At 42.4% G+C, this 15087-nt stretch overlaps 1 protein-coding gene across 1 annotated transcript in view; it reads right to left on the bottom strand.

Moving 5' to 3' along the window:
* ANKRD22 (ankyrin repeat domain 22) overlaps positions 1 to 4744 on the bottom strand; it is a 30044-nt gene extending 25300 nt beyond the window's left edge. Inside the window, exon 1 of the mRNA XM_005698188.3 lies at positions 4508 to 4744. Within this exon, the coding sequence (XP_005698245.1) occupies positions 4508 to 4528 (21 nt within the window). The 5' untranslated portion in view covers positions 4529 to 4744. The remainder of the gene's footprint in view (positions 1 to 4507) is intronic.

The following is a 15087-nucleotide window of genomic DNA, read 5'->3' as shown; positions in this document are numbered from 1 at the left end:
TTGGCCTTGGAATGTGGAATTAAGCAGGGCAAAGACTAATAGAGTTTTGCCAAGAAAATGCACTGGTCATAGCAAACACCCTCTTCCAACAACACAAGAGAAGACTCTACACATGGACATCATCAGATGGTCAACACCGAAATCAGATTGATTATATTCTTTGCAGCCAAAGATGGAGAAGCTCTATACAGTCAACAAAAACAAAGACCGGGAGCTGACTGTGGCTCAGATCATGAACTCCTTACTACCAAATTCAGACTTAAATTGAAGAAAGTAGGGAAAACCGCTAGACCATTCAGGTATGACCTAAATCAAATCCTTTATGATTATACAGTGGAAATGAGAAATAAATTTAAGGGCCTAGATCTGATAGATAGAGTGCCTGATGAACTATGGAATGAGGTTCGTGACATTGTGCAGGAGACAGGGATCAAGACCATCCCCATGGAAAAGAAATGCAAAAAAACAAAATGGCTGTCTTGGGAGGCCTTACAAATAGCTGTGAAAAGGAGAGAAACAAAAGACAAAGGAGAAAAGGAAAGATATAAGCATCTGAATGCAGAGTTCCAAAGAGTAGCAAGAAGAGATAAGAAAGCATTCTTCAGCAATCAATGCAAAGAAATAGAGGAAAACAACAGAATGGGAGACACTAGAGATCTCTTCAGGAAAATTAGAGATACCAGGGGAAAATTTCAATCAAAGATGGGCTCGATAAAAGACAGAAATGATAGGGACCTAACAGAAGCAGAAGATATTAAGAAGAGGTGGCAAGAATACACAGAAGAACTGTACAAAAAAGATCTTCACGACCCAGATAATCATGATGATGTGATCGCTAATCTAGAGCCAGACAATTTGGAATGTGAAGTCAAGTGGGCCTTAGAAAGCATCACTACGAACAAAGCTAGTGGAGGTGATGGAATTCCAGTTGAGCTGTTTCAAATCCTGAAAGATGATGCTGTGATAGTGCTGCACTCAATATGCCAACAAATTTGGAAAACTCAGCAGTGGCCAGCCACAGGACTGGAAAAGGTCAGTTTTCATTCCAATTCCAAAGAAGGCAATGCCAAAGAATGCTCAAACTACCGCACAATTGCACTCATCTCATATGCTAGTAAAGTAATGCTCAAAATTCTCCAAGCCAGGCTTCAGCAATACGTGAACCATGAACTTCCTGATGTTCAAGCTGGTTTTAGAAAAGGCAGAGGAACCAGAGATCAAATTGCCAACATCTGCTGGATCATCAAAAAAGCAAGAGAGTTCCAGAAAAACATCTCTTTCTGCTTTATTGACTATGACAAAGCTTCTGACTCTGTGGATCACAAGAAACTGTGGAAAATTCTTCAAGAGATGGGAATACCAGACCACCTAACCTGCCTCTTGGGAAATCTGTATGCAGGTCAGGAAGCAACAGTTAGAAGTGGACATGGAACAACAGACTGGTTCCAAATAGGAAAAGAAGTACATGAAGGCTGTATATTGTCACCCTGCTTATTTAACTTCTATGCAGAGTACATCATGAGAAACACTGGACTGGAAGAAACACAAGTTGGAATCAAGATTGCCGGGAGAAATATCAATAACCTCAGATATGCAGGTGACACCACCCTTATGGCAGAAAGTGAAGAGGAACTCAAAAGCCTCTTGATGAAAGTGAAAGAGGAGAGTGAAAAAGTTGGCTTAAAGCTCAACATTCAGAAAACGAAGATCATGGCGTCTGGTCCCATCACTTCATGGGAAATAGATGGGGAAACAGTAGAAACAGTGTCAGACTTTATTTTGGGGGGGCTCCAAAATCACCACAGATGGTGACTGCAGCCATGAAATTAAAACACGCTTACTCCTTGGAAGAAAAGTTATGACCAACCTAAACAGTATATTCAAAAGCAGAGACATTACTTTGCTGACTAAGGTCCATCTAGTCAAGGCTATGGTTTTTCCAGTGGTCATGTATGGATGTGAGAGTTGGACTGTGAAGAAGGCTGAGCACCAAAGAACTGATGTGTTTGAACTGTGGTGTTGGAGAAGACTCTTGAGAGTCCCTTGGACTGCAAGGAGATCCAACCAGTCCATTCTGAAGGAGATCAGCCCTGGGATTTCTTTGGAAGGAATGATGCTGAGGCTGAAACTCCAGTACTTTGGCCACCTCATGCGAAGAGTTGACTCATTGGAAAAGACTCTGATGCTGGGAGGGATTGAGGGCAGGAGGAGAAGGGGATGACCCAGGATGAGATGGCTGGATGGCATCACAGACTCGATGGATGTGAGTCTGAGTGAACTCCGGGAGATGGTGATGGACAGGGAGGCCTTGCATGCTGCGATTCCTAGGGTCGCAAAGAGTCGGACATGACTGAGCGACTCAACTGAACTGAACTGTGTAAGCATGTGATGTGTGTATATGCATGTGGTTGTTGTATTTGCTTTCAAATATGACAGTAAATTCCACATTGTTTTGTCCTCAATATATCTGAAAAGTGAACCATTCATTCTGCTTCTGAGGATATTCTCATTGATACTGCTAGTGAAGTGAAGTCCCTCAGTCGTGTCCAACTCTTTGTGAGCCCATGGACTGTAGCCTACCAGGCTTCTCCTTCCATGGGATTCTCCAGGCAAGAATACTGGAGTGGGTTACCATTTCCTTCTCCAGGGAATCTTCCTGACCCAGGAATTGAACCCGGGTCTCCCGCATTGGAGGCAGACGCTTTAACCTCTGAGCCACCAGGGAAGCCCACATTGATACTGCTAAGTAACTCATTATGTCTTACCTTGCCTTGACTGAACCACCTGCCACATCAGCAGGCCATTAACAATTACACTGCTCACACAGAAATTTCTGTAAGTAGTTATTTCTGGGGCCTAAACTACAGTCTGATCTTCCCTATTGGTTCAGTTAGGAAAGAATTCGCCTGCAATGCAGGAGACCTGGGTTCGATCCCTCGGTGGGGAAGATCCCTTGGAGAAGGGGACGACTAAAACTCACAGCTGTGGTCCTGGCCCAGCAGCATTATTTTAGGCCCAGCCAGACCTACAGAATAATAATCTATATTTGAACAAGATGTTTGAGTGACCTGTATGCACATTAAAATTTGAAAAGCACTGGCCTAAAGCAGTATTTCTCTTGGGAGAATGGCACTGAAACATGTACAATATCATATAAGAAATGAATCGCCAGTCTAGGTTCGATGCAGGATACAGGATGCTTGGGGCTGGCGCACTGGGATGACCCAGAGAGATGGTATGGGGAGGGAGGAGGGTTCAGGATTGGGAACACGTGTACACCCGTGGCGGATTCATGTTGATGTATGGCAAAACCAATACAGCATTGTAAAGCAAAATAAAATATAAAATAAATAAATAAAGCAGTGTTTCTCTCCAAGAGGTGGTAAGCTGATCGCCTACATCAGGATCACTTGAGAGGCTCCTCTACAAAGTAGGCTTCTGGACCCTACCCCAAACTGAGTGAAACAGACTCTCTGGGGTGGGGGCCCTTGAAACTGCATTTTCAACAAGTTCCTCTCCCCGGCGCTTAGGCAATCTATGGTTTAAGAAAAGCCGGAGTAGCATTTTAGAATATTATACGTGTTGACACTTTCATCTATGTGAGTTTTTCACCAGCCTACAGTCGTTGGTCAAGACACACCTAGAAATATAAACTAATTAAAGAACAAGTTGACTACAGAAACACACACCCACAACTGGCATTAGACAAAACTGCCAGCACTGAGAAACTGCCTTTAGTAACAGACGAACCACTCAAAGAGGTTCTACTGAGCGTCTGCAATGAAATGCAGACAGACAGGCTATTTGTGTCAGAGAGGAGAGGGAGCAAGTCGTGAATAATAGCATCATTTCCTCTCTTGTTTAAACATCACTCTCTTGTTCTCCTTTAAAACATTAGTAAAAATCTATTTGATTCTAACTGGTTACTCTCAATATAGGAAAAAGTATTTCTGTATCCATCAGATGTGAAAAGAAAAATATCAAAATATATTCTGTTTTTATCTGTCTTCTATATAGACAGAGGCTTTATTAGTAACTGCTAAAGGTGAATTTCCCTTCAAATACCAAGAAAAAAGGTGTTACTCTGTATTATACAAATGGATCCTTAAAAGAACCAGGCTATCTTTTGTCTGTTTAGAAAATTCATCTGAGGACAATTTTTACTTATCCCCTGGATATTTGACATCAAAAAACACAACTCCATTAACTCCATCTTCATAAATTTCATTTTATGAATCTAAATTACCCCCATAAACATCTGGACATCATGACTTGTACACACTATGACTCTGTCCAGCTGAAGTTTTAGAGCTGCAAAATAATATTGCCTTAACAATATTAAACATATCAAAAAGACTAGCACACAGGACCTAATTTCGACTTAGTGCCCTTACAGAAAATTAGAAAAGAGAAGTGGAGACATATTAAGAGGGATAGGAAGTTCCATTTGAAAAGCAGGAGCCAGTCTTAACACCCTGGGAATCTTATTTCCAGAGAACTTACATACCTCAGAGTATAGGATTCCCATGCTAGTCCTTCACGGATTTACACCTCTACAGCTTCTTAAATCTTCTCGAGGTATTTCCAGTTAATATCCAAATCCTTCCCAGTCCAGAGAAAGGTCTCTAGAAGCCCAGGTCGGTCAGTGGCAAGTCGTATCTTCCCACGCCGGTGAGTACTCTTTCCGCAGCCCAGGCAGCAACACACCTTCCAGTGAGCCCAACCCCGGGAAGCAAGGGTATTAGTTTACTGTGTAATGAATGGCCCAGTCTTGCATCATCTAATGTTACAACCCCGAGGAACCGGTTTCTGAGTCATATCTACTCTGCCAATGGTGACATGTGAAAAGAAGGAAGCAGAGTTGAAGAGGGAAGGAAAGTTCTCACAGGGGCAGGAAGGACTCAGGGCTCAAAACGGGGTACTGTGTTTGGGACATTTCCTATTGAAATCTGGTTTTCGGTAGCTATTGAGAAAGGCTAAGTGCAAACAAACTCACTTGTTAGACCCATATATGTCGGCACAGGATTTGACCTTTGTGAAAAATCAACTTTAAAACTAATGGATTATTGCTATCTTTATTCACAGATAAGTTTGTTTAACATTCCTTGATGTTTTAATATAAACTAATTAAAATAATAAAGCCAATTTGTGAGCTATACTATTTTATATAAATAAATATAATGACTTTCAAGGGCATCTCTGAGTAAAGTTTGAGCAACTCAAAAAGAAACTAACTTTTGGAAAAATTAGTCCCATTTACGTTCTAGTCAATTCAATTACCTTGAAAGGTTTAAATTATACTTATAGTACTACCATATTTCATTTTCCTTTATAAGCACTGTAATTCTGAGCATAACAAGTAATACTTTCACGGCTAAACAACCTTGTGAATCTAATAAACTTACTCTAATGAAACAAATATTAAATTGTCTTAAACATTCTTTTTTCAAATTTAGTCAAATTAATTTATAATATTCCATTTAAAAATCATAAGTCTAAAATCTCTACTATACACTTGATGCTTTTGAGCTGTGGTATTGGAGAGGACTCTTGAGATTCCCTTGGACTACAAGGAGATCAAACTATTCAATTCTAAAGTAAACCAATCTTGAATATTTATTGCAAGGACTGATGTTAAAGTTGAAGTTCCAAAACTTTCTCCACCTGATGCCAAGGGCCAGCTCATTGGAAAAGACCCTGATGCTGAGAAAGACTGAAGGCAGGAGGAGAAGGGGACGATAGAGGATGAGATGGTTGGATGGCATTACAGACTCAATGAACATGAGTTTGAGCAAGCTCTGGGAGACGATGAAAGAGGGGGAAACCTGATGTGCTGCAGTCCATGGAGTCACAAAGAGTCAGACACAACAGAGCAACTGAACAACAACAATACATTTTTCATGGAATCACCAGGCCACGGGGTCAAATAGGCTAGCATGCCAAATCTCTTAAGCACTGTTGACATTGTGTGTGTGTGTGCGCGCGCGTGTGCGTGTGTGTGTGCGCGTGTGTGTGTGTGTGTGTGTGTGTGTGATGTGAATAGTCAGTGACTCAGTCATGGCTGACTCTCTGCAGACCCATGGACTGTAGTTTGCCAGGCTCCTCCATCAGTGGAATATTCCAGGCAGGAATACTGGAGCAGGTGACCATTTCCTGCTCCAGGGGATCTTCCTGACCCAGAGATCAACCCAATGGAGTTCTCTTACGTCTCCTGGATTGGCAGGTGGATTCTTTACCACAAGTGCCATTGGAGGAGGAAATGGCAACCCACTCCAGTGTTCTTGCCTGGAGAATCCAAGAGGCGGCGACGCCTGGTGGTCTGCTCTCTGGTCGCACAGAATCAGACACAACTGTAGCGACTTAGCAGCAGCAGCAGCTCCATCTAGGAAAACCAGACATTTTATATACCAAGTGAAAGTTCAAGTTGCTCAGTCATGTCCCAATCTTTGTGACCCCAAGAACTGTAGCCTGCCAGTTCAGAGCCTCCTCTGTCCATGGAATTCTCCAGGCAAAAATACTGGAGTAGGTAGTGGTTAGTTCCCTTCTCCAGGGGATCCTCCCAACCCAGGGATCAAACACAGGTCTCCCGCATTTCAGGTGGATTCCTTGCCAGCTGAGCCACCAGGGAAGTTGTCATATTTGGTACCAAATATAATACAAAATATTCACACATTTTCTCTGAACTTAACACAATCACAGCAAAGTGCTAAACATTCTCAGAATTAAAACACACACTCAAGAGAAGAGTTCAATCATCCCAAGCAAACGGATGGGACTCTCTGATCAACTGAGGTTCTTTCTGGTCAAGATTTAGGAGCTAGGATTCAACCTGAGCTCTTGAATTTCTTTTACCCCCCAGGGAAATTCTTTCTACTACACTGATGGATGCAGAGGACTAGCCTGATTGTTGTTATCATGAGAATTATACACCTCTATGCCTTCGCTTTGGATCCAACCCCCCAACAGTTTTAAGAATTAGCTAACACTTCTGCTGGAGACTTGGAGATGGAAGTCTGCAATATGCACCAAGATTGCAGCTGACTTCCTCTTCGGCTTAGTTTGATTTTGTGTTTCTTTATTCTTAAGACATTCAGTGTCTTTCCCATTGACCTAAACACCAATGCTATTTCCAGGGGGTACTTCACTCTTGTGTAAATCTTCTGTTACCTTTTTTAGCTTCCTTTGTAACCTCTTCTAACTAACCTATCTAACAGAACTCTTCACTTTCACTACCTCCACGCTAAGGTTGCTGCTGGCTTCTCCAAGCTCTTTGCACCCTAACTGAACTGAGAAGTCTCCTTTAATTTCCTATCAGGACCACAGCTCCTCTAACTGGAATCTGTATCTCTCTCTTGACTGCATCTCGAAGGTGTGGGAGTTTGAAACAAGCTTCCCCAAATGTGCCATGTTAACATGAAGATTGCTTTGAACTAAAGGCAATGGAGATCCAGTGGGTTCAAGAGAATCCATTGCCCCTCTCTTAACTACCCAGATTGATTTTATTCTTTGCAGCCAAAGCTGGAGAAGCTCTATGCAGTCAGCAAAAATAAGACCCAGAGCTGACTGTGGCTCAGATCATGAACTCCTTATTGCCAAATTCAGACTTAAATTGAAGAAAGTAGGAAAACCACTAGACCATTCAGCTATGACCTAAATCAAATCCCTTTATGATTATACAGTGGGTGAGAAATAGATTCAAGGGATTAGATCTGATAGACAGAGTGCCTGAAGAACTATGGACAGAAGTTCGTGACATTGTACCGGAGGCAAGGATCAAGAACATCCTGAAGAAAAAGAAATGCAAAAAGGCAAAATGGTTGTCTGAGGAGGCCCTACACATAGCATTGAAAAGAAGAGAAGCAAAAGACAAAGGAGAAAAGGAAAGATATACCCATTTGAATGCAGAGTTCCAAAGAATAGCAAGGAGAGATAAGAAAGCCTTCTTCAGTGATCAATGCAAAGAAATCGAGGAAAACAACAGAATGGGAAAGATTAGAGATCTCTTCAAGAAAATTAGAAATACCAAGGGAAATTTTCATGCAAAGATGACCACAATAAAGGACAGAAATGGTATGGACCTAACAGAAGCAGAAGATATTAGAAGAAGTGGAAAGAATACACAGAAGAACTGTACAAAAAAGATCTTCACCATCCAGATAATCACGATGCTGTGATCACTCACCTGGAGCCAGACATCCTGGAATGCGAAGTCAAGTGGGCCTTAGGAAGCATCACTACGAACAAAGCTAGTGGAGGTGATGGAATTCCAGTGGAGCTATTTCAAATCCTGAAAGATGATGCTGTGAAAGTGCTGCACTCAATATGCCAGCAAATTTGGAAAACTCAGCAGTGGCCACAAGACTGGAAAACGTCAGTTTTCATTCCAATCCCAAAGAAAGGCAATGCCAAAGAATTCTCAAACTACCGCACAATTGCACTCATCTCACACGCTAGTAAAGTAATGCTCAAAGTTTTCCAAGCCAGGCTTCAACAATACGTGAACCATGAACTTCCTGATGTTCAAGCTGGATTTAGAAAAGGCAGAAGAACCAGAGATCAAATTGCCAACAACTGCTGGATCATCGAAAAACAAGAGAGTTCCCGAAAAACATCTACTTCTGCTTTATTGACTATGACAAAGCCTTTGACTGTGTGAATCTCAACAAACTGTGGAAAATTCTTCAAGAGATGGGAATACCAGACCACCTGACCTGCCTCCTGAGAAATCTGTATGTAGGCCAGGAAGCAACAGTTAGAACTGGACATGGAACCGCAGACTGGTTCCAAATCGGGAAAGGATTAGGTCAAGACTGTATATTGTCACCCTGCTTATTTAACTTATATTCAGCAGTACATCATGAGAAATGCTGAACTGGATGAAGCACAAATTGGGAATCAAGATTGCCGGGAGAAATATCAATAACCTCAGATATGCAGAGGACACCACCCTTATGGCAGAAAACGAAGAGGAACTAAAAAGCCTCTTGATGAAAGTGAAAGAAGAGAGTGAAAGAGTTGGCTTAAAACTCAACTTTCAGAAAACTAAGATCATGGCATCTGGTCCCATCACTTCATGGAAAATAGATGGGGAAACAGTGAAAACAATGAGAGACTTTAGTTTTTGGGGCTCCAAAATCATTGCAGATGGTGACTGCAGCGTAAAATTAACACACTTGCTCCTTGGAAGAAAAGTTATGACCAACCTAGACAGCATATTCAGAAGTAGAGACATTACTTTGTGAATAAAGCTCCATCTAGTCAAAGCTATGGTTTTTCCAGTGGTCATGTATGGATGTGAGAGTTGGGCTATAAAGAAAGCTGAGCACCGAAGAATTGATGCTTTTGAACTGTGGTGTTGGAGAAGACTCTTATGAGTCCCTTGGCCTGCAAGGAGATCCAACCAGTCTAGCCTAAAGGAAATGAATCCTGAATATTCATTGGAAGGACTGATGCTGAAGCTGTAACTCCAATACTTTGGCCACCTCATGCGAAGAACTGACTCATTTGAAAAGACCCTGATACTGGGAAAGATTGAAGGCGGGAGGAGAAGGGGATGACAGAGGATGAGATGGTTGGATGATATCACTGACTCAATGGACATGACTTTGAGTAAACTCTGGGAGTGGGTGACGGACAGAGAGGCCTGGCGAGCTGCAGGCCATGAGGTCGCAGAGTTGGACACGACTGAGCAACTGAACTGAACTGAACTGACTACCCAGATGAACTTAAGTTTGGAGTTTTTCCCCAAAAAAGCCTTGCTATTGGAGATAAACTTTATCTAAGTGACTCATTTAATACTGCAGGGCAAATATTAAATTACCAAACATGTCCTCTTATTATCTTGCAAATGAATTTCCTGTCCTTTGAAGCCCCAGGCCCCTGTTCCATTCCTTAGCTCAGGATGGCATATATACCTCATTCACTTTTCTCTCTCTGAACTTCTCATGTATGTGTGGTTCCAGTGTGTACAAAATTAAATCTGATCTTTTCCTGTCAATCTGTTTCTTGTCAATTAATTTTTAGGCCATCCAAAGAACCTAGAAGAGTAGAGATTTTTTTTTCCTTCCTGATAAATGGTAGCAGAATATGTCATCCTAAAATAGGCCTTTTTGACATAAGGATTATTTTGAATTGACTATTATCAAAACTGCAAATTCACAAGAGAATCTCTGAAAACAGTAGAATTCACTCTTTTAAATGTATTTATTTTAATTGGAGCCTAATTACTTTACAATATTGTAGTGGTTTTTGCCATACACTGACATAAACCAGCCATGGGTGTACATGTGTTCCCCATATTGAACCCCGCTCCCACCTCCCTCCCCATCCCATCCCTCTGGGTCATCCCAGTGCACCAGCCCTGAGCACCCTGTCTCCTGCATCGAACCTGGACTGGTGATCTGAAAACAGCAGAAGTTACTCTTTTGCAAGGGAGATTTACATTTAAAATGAAAGCCTCCATTTGTAGTGTCTCCTTCACTGTACCTGGAAGAAAATGTGCGTGTGCCTACTCAGTTGCTAAGTCTGTCTGCCTCAGCCACCCCATGGACTGTAGCCCACCAGGTTCCTCTCCATGGAATTCTCCAGGCAAGAATACTGGAATGGGTAGCGATTTCCTTCTCCAAGGGATATTCCTCACCCAGGGATCAAACTGCGTCTCCTGTATTACAGGCAGATGCTTTACCAGTGAGCCACCTGGGAAACCCCACCAGAGAGAAAGAGTGATTCTAAATCTCTAGAAATTTATCCGAGGAGAAAGAATGACTTAAATCTGCCTAACACCATTATCCTTGTTTCCTGTGCTTTCTTGATCACCTCCCATAACTGCCGCTCCCCCAAAATCTTCTGCCTGAAGATGGTATTGAAGGTGGTGACTTGGCCATTTCCAAGAGTTTCCCTGGTTCTCTTCCAGTACATGAGGTAGACATGCTAGTAAACTTCTGCTCCATTTTCTCTTGTTAATCTGCCTTTATTACAGGGGGGTTCTCAGCCATAGAATCTAGAAGGGTAGAGGGAAAATCCTTTTTCCTGCCCTATAATCTGTTTCTAAAGGCATGATACTTATTATAATGTGAAAAATGAAATGTTTGAATGTAGGTATTGTTGTATTGTTCAGTGTCTAAGTCATGTCTGACTTTGCTACCCCATGGACTGCAGCACACCAGGCTCCTCTGCTCTCCACTGTCTCCTGGAGTTTGCTCAAATTCATACCCACTGAGTCCATGATGCGGACACTAAAAGCAAAGTAATAAAAAAGCAGCTGATTCATTGCAAGTGGTGAAACACGTTCATTAACCTCTGAACCAGAGACTCTCGATCAGGGATGATTTTCTTCCCCAGGTAAGACAGCCAGATCTAGCACATAAAAATACAGGATGTTCAGTTAAATGTAAATTTTAGATCAATTTCTTAAATGTTGCATGGAACATGCTTATGCTATATAATCATGTCATTTAACTGAAATTGCTGTTTAACTCAAAATGAGACATCTGGCATTATCTGGAGACATTTTTGGTTGCCACAACCAGGTGTGTGGGGCACACCACTTGTCTCGAGAAGGTAGACGCTAGGGATGCTGCTAAGCATCCTGGTACAGGACAGTCTCTCCCAGCCAAGAATCATCCTCCCAAAATAGTGCTGAGGTAGAGAAGCCCTCTTCTAGGCCAACAGGAGAATTAAAGGTGAAGATAGAGGACAGATCAATTGTAGTGTGAGAATGGAATATCACTGTAGAGGAGACAAAACTTTTTATTTTTCCCTCTACCCTTCTAGGTTCTTGCTGGGGGCTCTTAACAACTGGAAAGTTCGTTTGCTTGTTTTTCCTTTGGCTGTGCCTCTCAGCTTATGGGATCTTAGTTACTTCACTAGGGATTGAATCCATGCCCTCTGCAGTGGAAGCACTGCAGCCTTAACCACTGGACCACCAAAGAATTCCGAGGGTCTCTTAAGAAAAGATAGATTAATAAGAGAACAACAGGCACTTTCCTGGAGGTCCAGTGTTGAAGACTCCCAGCTTCCAATGCAGGGGGCTCCAGGGTTCCACCTTTTCCATTATAGATGCAAATTTTCTTCACAAAAAGAAAACTTGCATCTTGCTTTTAAATCTTTCCCTGCATCTGCTGGTTCTCAGTGGACTTTAGTTCAATAAAGTAATTCATTTGCCAAAAAAGCATAGTTAGGGGGAGTATGTTCTGGTGGCCCTCATGGTGAAACACTGTCAGAATGAGGTCTGAAAGTGAAAGTCGCTCAGTTGTGTCTTTGCGACACCATGGACTATGCAGTCCGTGGGATTCTCCAGGCCAGAATACTGGAGTGGGTAGCCTTTCCTGACTCCAGGGGATCTTCCCAACCCAGGGATCGAACCCAGGTCTCCCACATTGCAGGTGGATTCTTTACCAGCTGTGCCACCAGGGAAGCCCACTAAAGTATGAGAAACATAATTTTTTAAACCTGTTTAGAGTTTATGCTCTGGAAACTGAGCCATAATTATAGGGGGGAAAAAAAAGTTCTATGAAACGACTTTCACCCATGAATGTCTTTTATCAAGAAACAATGTTTGAGTCAGACACTGGCAGCCTTAAAGTTAAGTGTCCACTTCGTATGGGTTTTGTTGTTCTCTCAGTTGTGTCCACCTCTTTGTGACCTCATGGACTGCAGGACGCCAGGTTTCGCTGTCCTTCACTCTCTCCCAGAGTTTGCTCACACTCATGTCCACTGAGTCAGTGATGCCATCCAACCATCTCATCCTCTGTTGCCCCCTTTTCCTCCGGCTGTGGACAGAGTCAACTCCAGCTGCCCAGCACCTTACTGTCTGTGAGGAAAAAGAGGTTCCTACAAGGTATAACCCAAAGACTTGCTCCTCATGAGAGTTCAGTAGAGCATACCTAGGGAGGGTGGTCCACACAACTTCAGAGTTTTCCTCTGAGATCTTGACTCATCACATTGTCTAAGGGCTCCCATAGCAGGAACTTGAGTAAAGGAATGTCATGATCAGAAGTTCCTTTATATAATAAAGCTATCACTTGGGCCATTGTGTGGAGACTGGATTTGAAGCAGCCAAGAGAGAAAACAGCAAGACCAGAGAGAGGATGTTGCATTAGGTCAATGAGAGATTATGGTTCCAAAAGCAGAAGAGCTGTAGTGGGATTGGAGAGAAAAGGAAGAACTCTGAAGGCCGCAGGGAGACAGGTCAGCAGACCAAAACTTACTTAACTTTTGTGTCCTTATAAATGCTCTGATTGACCAAAAACACAGTTTGACCAAAACCACAGTATTTCCAGCCTGCCAGTCCTCAAACATCAAGAACCTGTTTTCATATCTTTGTTCTAAATAAGATCAGAGGGACTTCCCTGGTGGTCCAGTGGCTAAGACTCGGTGCTCCTAATGCAAGGATCCTGAGTTCAATCCCTGGTCAGGGAACTAGAACCCACATGCCGCAATTAAGAGCTGGCATGCTGCAACTGAAAAGAACCTGCATGCTGCAACTAAGACTCAGCGAGGCCAAATAAATGAATAAATGAATAAGATCAGATGGGCAACCCCAGAGTAATCAGTTTAAGCCAAAAGTCCAAACATTCTCCTTATTCTGTAAGTGACCTGCCAGGCTTATGAGGAAATCTCCACACTGCTAACCCATCATGCCCTATTTCTGTGTCGCTGCTCCTAACAACCTATAAAATTCACTCCTGCCCAAACATCCCTCAGGCAGAGTACTCCACTGCTTCTGAACCACTCTCCTCCTCCAATCCACGGATTGCTTTCCCTTAAACAAAGGACATCATATTGAACTGTTTTATTTTCGTCATTTGATGGCTACTATCCCCTGGCACCAGACACAGTGCTTTCTGTTTTAGCCTGGGATGCTGACATCGGAACTCTGTAAACTACCATTTCTTTTCTCTCCATTGGCTTCCTGTTAGGTTCTCCCAATAGGGAAATCTCAAGGGAGACTACACAGCTAATGAGGGAGAAAGAGACTCCCTCATTCCTCCATGTTTGCTGATCATATCAGCGTAAGCCCAGGACAGCCTCTCATTCTAGGAATAGCCATTGGTCCAGCTTCCTTCCACACTCTCTGAACCAACCTAATCACACCCTTCAGCGGTCCCAGGACCAGCTCTCTCTCTCTCCCAACTTGATGCAGCGCCTCTGCTGAGCTCCTGCAGCATTAGCAACAACCAGACAATGGCCCCTCTTCGTGCCTGGGTCCCAAGAATTTCAAGGTCCTTCCCGAAAGTTCCCGAACTCTGATGATCCCAACCTATGCTCTCTGTTCCTCCAGTCCAAGAGGTAATGGCTGCCCCTGAACTCTCTCAGTTAGTTTAGGGTTCTGTCTTTCCTTTTCCAACCCTCCAATACCCGCTTAACTGATTCCTTATATTAAATCTTTCTTTTGAAGTAACTAGTGTGCTTGTCCCCACTGACATAATGATCTAGAGATGTTTAGACACTAAATATAGCATGAATTCTTAGTCCGATACAAGAAAACACAGAAATAGCATATCAAGGGTGACATGCAGGTTTCCCATCTAGAAAATTTGGTGATTTTGATACCTTTCACTGCAATTCAAAACTCTAGGAGTAAGACTAGGGAAGGGTTAGGGAGAGATGATCTGTTTCAGTTTTTGCAAAATTGTGAATAAGGGACACAGGTGTAACTCATATAAGCGTGTTACGTGGTTTTAGAACTTTGGAGTAAGCTGTTATAGAGATAAAGATTTTGAGAATTATTAGCATATCAGTCAATAGTTCTTAATATGAGAAATGAGAGAGTTTAGATACCTTGTTACAGTCTTTTTTTCTTGTCTACACCCTGCACAGATTCCTTGGTTGTATAATTATTTCTTAAGAGTACTGCCTTTTCCAAAATAATACAGGGACATTTGTTTTTCATTGGAGCACCTTTTAGTGTTAAGAGCTGCTATCTAATCAAACAAGGCCTTTTGCTAATCAGAATGTGTTTCTGACTTTCGTGCATTCGACGAGCCCTGACGTCTCTTTCTGTAATTCTCTCTTGTTTTGTAATATTCACTTAAAATTAAGCCCAGGATTCAGAAGTCAAATTGCAATGATACTTCTTGCTTTGTA

Source organism: Capra hircus, chromosome 26 (genome assembly GCF_001704415.2).
Source record: "Capra hircus breed San Clemente chromosome 26, ASM170441v1, whole genome shotgun sequence".
Classification (NCBI taxonomy): Eukaryota; Metazoa; Chordata; class Mammalia; order Artiodactyla; family Bovidae; genus Capra; species Capra hircus.
This window is presented reverse-complemented; position numbering and strand designations above follow the sequence as displayed.